A 9,591-nucleotide genomic window follows, 5' to 3' on the forward strand; every position below is an offset into this window, starting at 1 on the left:
TAAAAAGCAAWTTTTTAATAGCTTTTTCTATACTCATAAGGTCCTTGTGTTACCAAGGAAGGAACTGCAGCACCTCAATCCTCTCTGCAAAGTCTTTCGAGAAAGAAAAGTTGTSTATAAAATAAGCCAGGCACACCGATAAGTGAGAGACCAGAATACAACTATGTTGTAGGAGCAGAGAAATTGGAAGAAACTTTACTTTGACTGCTGTTTTACAATTTCTTATTTTTTTAAAAACAGCTCGTAGCTACCTGTTCTTTGTAATTTTTTTCCATCTGCATTTGTGTTACGGAGCTTACTCCAAATGGCTAGTGGATGTGTGTTTTTTGTATTTTCTTCGTAAGAGATCTTAATAGTATTGTGTCTTGCTCAAGTCTTTCTTAAACGAATATGTCAAAATGTCATTTGTTATATTATAAACTAACACACTTGTGGTAAYGTCTGTCTTAGAAAAATAGTTTTCAAAGGTATGATATTGTAGTTTAGATGTAGCAGGAGATCCGCTGTCTTCACTGGGCGATTTGACAGGGACAGGGCTGTCACCTCGGGCAGTTGGGCCGAAGGAAGCGATGAAACTCCGTTGGAGGCATTCCTGTGTTGGGCAATGAAGATGTTAATATAACAGTTGGTAGGTGCAGTTGTGAAAGAAACTTAATTGGCCACTTAGCGCGTAATAACAGAAGGATATGGGACAATCCTCCGCCAGGTTGCGCGGCCCTCGGAGCCAGGGTTGCACCACTTCCTTGCCTGCGGTCAGGAGGATCGGGCAGAAAATGGAGAGAAGTCGATGCGCGGTGCTGCAAGGATCTGCAGGAGGAACAGACAGACCAACTGAGCGCACTGGGACCACTTTCTCTTGCATAACAGGTACCTTCCCTCTTACGTTGCTTGTATGTCGGTAATAACTTCCCTGGCTATATAATCCCCTTACGAGTCTCCTAATGGGAGATTCTTCTCTAAGAAGAGCACCTCTTTTGCAAGCCAGCTGTGCATCCTTCCCAAGATCCTGTGACTCTGCTTTGTAAATTAGGTTGTGTTTGGGGGGCTGGAGGGTGATACCAGTGAGTTGCACATTGCCAGTTACCAGGACTCTTGAATAGGATGGTGCCTGTCGTGCTCCTGCCCCCGATGCCCTGAAATACCAGACTAATGCTTCCTAACACATTAAGAGCCATGAGATTTGACGAAAAGGGGACAGAGTTCAGTTATCGGCACTGTACTCTAGGCTCTTTAATGATTCCCTACGGACCTCCTTTACCTAATGGCGGTCTGAACAGGATGTGTTTCATGTTTTACTTGGGAAAACAATGAAATGATAATGTTTTGAAGAAAGCAAAGCTTCATTCTGATAAACTTTTCCCATTTCAGGCAAGTTTAGCTCAGGAGCATAAAGTAGCCCTTTGTTTCTGAATTTAATGTGGTGGTGATAATGTCTGTGTCTGTCTGGGTATTACCTCTAGTTTTGCAAATGTAGCTGGTAAATCTTTCTTTTCCCAGAATTACTTATCTCAAAGCTATTCACGGATTTGTGTTTCTGTAAATGAGTATTTCAATAGATGGCGTTTTTGGTAAATGAACCGTTTGACTAAAAAACAAAAATAAGAAAGATTTATTTAGCTCTAATTGTTATGATAGTGCTAAAAATTATGAAGCATGTAGTTGAAGACAGAAGGAGCTGGCACAGTCCTTGGGGTGTGAGAGAACAGCAGGTCCTGCCCATGGGGGAGTGCAAGATACAAGTGCTTTTCCTACTTGTCATCAGCAACGAGAATTGGCCAGTGGCTTTCGAAAGTTATTTCACACACCGATCTCCTACTGTTGGCTGCTCTGATAACCCAAAGTATGTTTTGCTCATACCCTAGCTGGGGAGCATTGAAGCGATTCTGCTTTGGCTTTCCATAGTGAGCAGAAGGAAAAAAAAGAAAAGATGCACTGCCTAGTCTGCAGAGCTGCCTGGTTGGCAGCCATCGTCTGAGGGCTTCATAGTATGAATTAGTCACTAATAGGAAGCCCCAGGCTCTGTGCCTTTTCATATGTATAAAGAAGAAGCTCAAGGAAGATTCCTCATCTCTCTCAAGCAGAACGGGCAGGTGGTAAGCTAGGCATGTCAAGCCTGCTTCTTCTTGGTAGAACTGTCTGTCGTGTCCATCTTACATACAGAAAAAAAAGAAAAGAAATTGGAAGATAAAATGATGTAAGAAGCTCTTTGGAGGAAGAAGCCCTGGCCAGAAAAGTACAAGAAGCACCTGGGAAATGGTAGTGGACACCGCGGGTGGAAGCATTAATTCGTAATTAATTCCAGGGTTAAGGCAGGGTCAAACCCTGAGCAAGTGCTAAACTTCACAGCTAAGGCCTGCAATTTGATTGCAACCGTGCTGCCATCCTAATTTTGTTTCCCACAAGTGAGGATTGGTTTGTTTGATCGTTTCCTTTACACATGTTACAGCTCAGTGGGACTCCACTGGCTTCCATAAACCAATGATCTGGGCCATAAATTCCTTCATCTTGCAGTCTCTATGGGGTTGCAGCTTCCCCTGAATTAGGTAAATGACTTTGCTGAGAGCTCGCACATCTTATTGCTTGCTTACAAGAACTGTAAGTTTGTTAGATGTGTTGGTAGGTAATTGGAGAAGGTAAATTTTCCTATCCCTGGGTATGTTTTACAGGACGCTTGACTTTGCTGCTCTTGGCTACTGCAGCATATTAAGTGTGATGCTCCAAATCAACTTGCAGCATTTACTTTCCAGGTGATCTGTGTGCATTATGAACCTTAAAAGCTGCTTGTCTGGAAAATGAATAATAGACTTAGTGTTAATCATAAAAATCAAATTATGCTTTAGAAATTAAGCATAGAAGAATTTGCTTGCGCAATTAGCAGCGTGTGGTTTTCATGGTGAAAATCAAGCTGGCACAGTGTAAAACAAATTGCAGACGGTATTTAATCAGGCTTATCATCGCTTGAGTAGGCTGAGATGAGATGAGTTTTGTCACAAAGATTAAATAAGCTTTAGCTCCCTGGCTCAGATTGTAGTATCACTGAAAAATCAGCAGGTTGCGCTAGCTGATCAGCCAAAACACATTGGTTGGTCATGTCGTGTTAAATATAAGATGTGCTGTAGAACACTCAAATATGTGGCCTTTATCTGCAGCTTATATTTATGTAGGAAGGAAGTCGTGCTCTTGTGCACAATTCCAATTTAAAACTCCACGTGGAATTTCTTTTGCCTTTATTGATATAATCACCAGGCCTGAGCTATGCAGGTATTCATTGGGATTAAGGAGGAGCATAAAAGGAAACTTTCTGCTACCTATGTCTTTCTGAGAAAATAAATCGCTGGTTGACTCCTCCAAAAGCCCTTTAACTCTTGGAGAAATAGAAGAGTATGGTGCAGATTTGAATTATAGCTGGGGCAGTTTGGACTTYGCAGGTTGGGATGAGGCTTGATTCTCTGTCTCGGGGTACAAACCCCAACGTGGCAATGGAAAGTATCCCTGCAGCAGGGCAAGCTAGCACAGAAATGAGGCCGCTCTGGGTGATCTGAGTTTACTGACTCTTTCCTAAGAAGGCTGGTTGCCCCTGTTGCCTCCCCGTAGCATCTCTTCCCATCCCCTCGAGTATTTCTGCAGCGGCGTCTCTTACCAYGCCTTTACTTCCAAAAGTTAGCTAGAAACTGCGCTTTCCCTTCCTCCTCAGGCACTGTTATATTATTGATAGACTGAAAAAAACCACAGCTGAATTTACTGCTGCTGTTTGCCGCAAGCGCACCCTAAGGTAGAAGGCGGCGTTGGCTTCCTCCTCCCTGCTGCTGGAGCCGCTTTAACACGTGCCTCAGCCTCCTCCCCGGCGCCGGAGCCGTTCGGCCGCACGGAGCGCCGAGCTGCAGCAAAGCCTGGCGAAGGGTCGAGCAGTCCGGGCGGGCRCCGGGCAGGAGACCGCGGTGCTGCCGGCGCCGCCGCGCCAAGGCGCTGCCTTCAGCGGCGCGGCCCGAAAATTCACCTGGGGAAACCAGAGAGCTCGCTGGAAGGGTTCACGGCAGAAAACTGCCGACCTGCTGCTGTTAGCGTACAGGTGCAAAATCCGCCGTGCGGGCTAAGTATTGGGAGAGGAGCAGGGGCAGCGTGCCGAGAGCTGCTTCCGATGAGGCTGGCGAGCTCCCGGGGGCGGAGGGCGCCGGCTCAGGGCTTGGGCTTGCAGCAGGGCAGCATCTCGCAGCGGGGATAAGATGCATTAGGGAGATCTCTTGCTATTTGCATTCGTGTCCCTCCGCGGTGCCTGATGCTACCTATGTACCGTGTTTTAGAAAGGGGGTGATGGGATCATCTGTCCATGTTCCTGCTGCATGTGGCAGCTGGGGGAGCAAGCACGGCACGGGAGGGCTTACTTTGCCCCTCAAACCGGTGTTGGATCATGTTCTGATTCCCATATGGTGACAAAAATTGAGAAGAAATGTTAATGACAAAAAGCAGTCTGGATGCAGCCAGAGGAATCCTGAAGCAGGACTCTGGGGAAAAGGGAGTGAGTTTCTTCGTTATTGTTTTGCATTTTTGTTTTGAGACAGGCCCCAGGAAAGGGGTTTTGGCCAGGGCTTCTGCAAGCTATGTTTAAAAAAACCAAAGCCCAAGCCAGACACAGTGACAGCACCAAATAAACTCAAAACAGTTTGAAATGAAACAGCCCTTTAATAACATCAYTTTCCATACATAAGTGAAGTGAAGATTTTGGTCTTACTGAAGAAATGCGGCTGCAAAGAGAGCAGAGAACTGTTAGCTTGGCGTGTTACAGCACTGTTACAGGCTGTGTTGCTGGTGGGCATCAAGAAAGCCTTCTTCTCCTGAACGTATGCTCTTCCCTCCACGATTGCTTCAGCATTCATTTTCCTACTCCTGCGGCAGCGTGCAGGGTACATCAACGGCATTAACGCATTTGTTCCACGCTGCTCTAAGCCCCTTGGTGTGCGGCTAACGACCGGCGTGCTGTTCGAGGGGGCTTTGCTTTGTAGAAAGCAGAGCCCCTSTTCAAGGTCAAGTGCCTTCCACTTTACTGGAGTGACTATCTATGCGCAGGCAACATAACGAACATACGAATGATGGGCTAAAAGCTTGGTTTCTGATGCACAATCTTCYCTTTACAAGTTGGGGGTCGGGTCGGTTAAGTCGCAGTTCTGGATGTGGACGTGGGAGATGGTGGCTCGGTACATGATTTGCATGGGCAGCATGACACCGATTTTCTCGCCCTTCCTTATGGGGCCACWGTGCTTGACCGGTTTGATGAAGTACATCTTAATGCAGAATCCTGTTAACAGGGGACAGGAGGGGTGTGGGAGGGTGACCGCTGAAACACTTAAGAAACCCCACAAAGTCATAAAATTCAGTAGCAAACAGTAAATGGCAGACAGTAAGACTGTGCTACGGCAACAGGAAAAATTGCAGAAGATGTGATGCTGCAATAGCATCAAGAGGAGAGATTAGGAAAGGGAATGAATTAACAGGGAGAAGAGTGGGGAAAGGGTATCACTGTGGGTAAAACTGCATGAGCAACTAAAAGGCATGCTGCTGCTCCTTTAATTATCCAAAATGTGCAAACGCACCAGCCTGACCCCCTTGATCTTTTTAATGGAGACGAAATACTATAATCTGCATTTACCACCTTCATCCCCTGTTCTCCTAGGGTTTGAAAGGATGATTAACCACAGCTGGTTCATGCACAGATCCATGTTTCTCACCATCAGCGGCACAGAGCCTGGCCCAGTTATGTGCACAAGAGGCTGCAACCACATTTGGGTGTCAGCTGTAAACAAAATTGTGGAGGGTTGTTTTTAAAAGTGCCTCCAATTGCCATCAGGATTATGGGATATTCCACCTGGATGGAGCTCGGTTTGCTCTTGCTATGACTCGGGCATCCTGCTACGACTCATAATGTTAAGTAGCTCAGAGTGTCCTGTCGGCCTCGGCTTTAACAGGACTCGCAGGAGCTGGCTCCCCAAGGCCTCTCTTGGGTCTCTGCTTTCTAGAAGCATTTGCGGGTTATTGTCCTCTCAATCTAGTGAGTGCACTTTTCCTGTATAAGCAGATTTCTAGGATTCTGGATTTCTAGGTTTTACTTTTGCTTTTTTATTGAGCTCATCTTGTCCTGCAAATGAACCGGAGTGCTCTGCAATCAGGCACATCTTTTAGCTTCGGTACCTGATCCGGAAAGCTGCACTCCGTCATCGATGGCGTTGCCATTGCCGTACGGCCTGGTTTGTCTGTCGATCTTCCCCGTGAATGGCGCGTAGACCGTGGACCCATCCTTGCACACCACATCCACCCCTKTGTGTTTCCTCCCTTATCTGCAAAAGAAGAACAAAGCGTCCACGTGTCCGTGCACGACGGATTTACACCCGAGCATCCAGCTGGGAACCCAAGAGGAGCACAAGTGCTCCGGGGCAAAGCTGCTTTGCCGGTGGGAGCCCGCGTCTGCCCGGTGATGGCTCAGCAGATGGAGTCACCCTTGGAGCTTGGACAGAACCCTGGAAATACAGTAGCGTGATCTAAGGAAAGGGGAGATATCCTAGGGAAAGGTAAGATACTGTTTTACAGTGGCTAATATTGCTAGAAAAAGAGGGCAAGCTCCATGAACATGTTTCCAAAGTTGAAATCTCTTTGTGTTTGGGGGAGCCCAGGGTAAGCTTTTTTCCAGAGCATTTTAGTCTCTGAGAGCACCAAGTCTTCCACCCTCCACCCCATTCTTTTTGCCCACTTTTTTAACATTTTGTTTCATTTTTAGGGATTTCTCCTTGCAACAKAGCCTCCTGTCTTCACAGCTGAGGACCTGAGGTTGTATCCACCACAGCCCGTGGAGTCGCARCCTCTGATTTTGTTTGCAGGTTGACCCGAGCAGATATTTGCCCACTGTGCTGCAGCAGCTGGAAAAAAAGGGAAAAAACAGCAAAAGATGAAAACGCCAGGCTAGAAATAGCCCCTGGTATTTCATAGCTGCTGTTGCTAACTTCCATATGGGATAAATGAAAACCTGAAAGCATGACTGAAAGTCTGTGGAAACTGATAGTAAGGCTCCTCTGGACATCGCTGTAACCATGGATCAGGCTGCAGGGAGCTAGCAAGTTAATTTTAGGAATGCAACAAAACAGATTTGTTTTGTTTTGTTTTATGTTTTGCCCAGTGACATCTGAGGGCACTTAACACAGTGACCTTAAAGCTAAAATACAGAACAAATGATAGAGAATCGGTCTGGAGGGGCCACACGGACAGACGTGTTACGGACTGGAGCAGCGGGAGGCCCTTGCCTGCAGGAGAGCCGATCCACCCCCGCGTCTCGTGACGCCGAACCTCAGCTACGAAAAGAGAGGGCTGAGAGAGACCCCGCAAGCCCACTCCTGTTCCCTGACGTTGGAGCCCGTCCAAAGCGACGGCTGYCACCCAGCTGTTGCTAGTTACATTTTCTACCTCCCAGTGCTTCTGCGTTACTGGCTGGCGGTTGAGTTGCAGCCAGAGCGGTGCCTCCGCGTGTTCCTTACTCCCGTCTCCAGCAGTCGTCCCCCGTGGGCAAAACCCCGCTGCGCCCACGGGAGCAGCTCTAGCGTTGTCCTGGGAGAGGACGTGGTGGTGGGGGGGGAGAAGGCAGCGCCTGGCTCAGGACCTTCAGCAAGCTCCTACCAGCCCGGCTGACCCCCTGCGACAACGACGGGGGGGTTCCCAAGTGCTGCTGCTCCCCACGGCCCCTCTGCACTGGGAAGGGGGCTGGTCTAGCGCGAGCTGAGGGTCCTTCCCCCGCGCAAATAGCGCAAACGGAGGAACCGATACGTTTGCACCAGGCGGAAACAGGATAAAAGGATGCAGGAAACCTCTAATGCCTTCCTCGAGCAAAAGAGCCCTTTGTTCGAGGTACTCGTCGTTTATTTTAATGGATTAGGTATTCTTTGTGAAAGCAAAGGCGATAACGTTAAATACAGAAACATCTATGGCAACAATTTATGATYGGCAGGCTGATCTTTAAGCAGAAGGCTTCTAAGGAAAGATGCGCTGTTGATAATGGATATGCTCTAACCTACCTTTTCTTATTCGATCATCATAGATTATTGCTCCTCAAAAAACGTTGCTGCAATTCTTTACCGTAACTAAACAGGCTTTCCCACAGAGGTTTCTGTGCAAGGTGAGGGGAGTTATTTTTGAAAGCAAAAAATAGCAGACCAAAATAAAGCAGTTCCTATATCCCTACAGATGAGCTTCAGAGAAAAAAAAAGAGAGAGAGAGAGAGAGAGAGAGAGAAGGCAGTTGACAAAGAGCAATGTTTACAAAAAATCTACTAACTTACCACTGGAGATTGCAATCGCAAAAATGACTGCTGTGACTCGATGCATTTTCGTGTGCCTTGGGAGCTCTGTTTTCACACTGAAAGGTCTAAAATACTTTGCTTTCTATTTATACATCCCAACAGAGGCTGTAGCCAATCAGAAAATTTATGTGGTACTAGTTCTTTTGCTTCCAGATTCAAGCCAGATAGCAAGAATGGACAACAGCCCYGGCTTTGAGGTGTACCAACAGCCCCGTTAATTGCTGGTGTAGAGGTTCCAACCTATTTAGCGATAGTAGCTAAATACTATTTTGTTTGCAACTGAACACCGACTTTTGAAGCCAGATTTTAAGGACGATTTGTAGCTATTTCTCTTCATTGCCGCCTCTTGCACAATCCTGGAGTTTAGCAAGATATTTTGGGCAGACAAAGGGAAAAGAATTCAAATGAACTTTAAARATATCTGGCTGGTTAAATATCTTGCACTCCTACTGCTGCTGCTTCTTGGGAGAAATGGAGCCAGGTGGACTCAACCTAGCAGCGCTCAACGTTGTGCTGGTGTATTCTGATCAGGCAGCACATAAAACGAGACCCTTTTACCCCATGTTTATTAGCTGGTTTTATTAYGCCCCCCCAGATACTGCCTTGTCTCTAATGAGATATGGCATCATCTCAGTGCGACCGGGGGGAGAGAGACACATGTTTACAATCTTCGCCATGCCTGAACGGAAAAAGTAAGAAACCCTATAATATTGTGGCTGAACAAAATTACAGGAAATTCAAGAAATAGAGAACCCTGGAGCACGAACAAGGTCATCGTGGGAGTTATTTCTGGGAAGGGAGGGAATGTGATCCATTGGTTTACAGCCAGGAACAGGAAGTTGTTTGTCTTCTTGGCTCTTCAAGGGCCTGGTCTGTGCCACGGGGGAGCTGCTGACCGTTTTGTTTCTCTGTGCAATAAAAAATGAAAGTCAAGGATGCGTGCAACTCCGTGTCAGGGCTCTCAGCTGCGATGCTGTGCCCTTGCCATCTCTCTTTTGCAGCATTTCTCTTGGTGGTATCACATGGATGGATAGAGATTGGCCATACATCCCAAAAACGAGCCAAAAGAAGCATGTAGATGCAAGGKATTCAAATGTACCTTTGCCAGCACTGTTGACAGCAAGTGCCAGTGGGTGTGCAGCTGAGCATAAATTGGGTTTTATGARAAAGGAAGGTGGTCTGATCAGGGTATCTTCAAGATAGGCATACTACCTTCTCCTTTTCCCCCTTTCCCAGTGAGGTATCATACAACTACG

General features: G+C 46.9%; 1 protein-coding gene across 1 annotated transcript; it reads right to left on the bottom strand.

Moving 5' to 3' along the window:
- Positions 1–4,657: 4,657 nt before the first annotated feature.
- LECT2 (leukocyte cell derived chemotaxin 2) lies at positions 4,658–8,445 on the bottom strand. The gene is given in 4 exon segments (XM_085312648.1): positions 4,658–5,293; positions 6,184–6,329; positions 6,812–6,905; positions 8,315–8,445. Coding segments are annotated over 4 exon segments (453 nt in total). The 5' UTR covers positions 8,361–8,445; the 3' UTR covers positions 4,658–5,126.
- Positions 8,446–9,591: the final 1,146 nt, after the last annotated feature.

This window comes from Rhea americana, unplaced genomic scaffold, assembly GCF_003343005.1.
Source record: "Rhea americana isolate MKP2758 unplaced genomic scaffold, rheAme1 scaffold_37, whole genome shotgun sequence".
Taxonomy (NCBI): Eukaryota; Metazoa; Chordata; class Aves; order Rheiformes; family Rheidae; genus Rhea; species Rhea americana.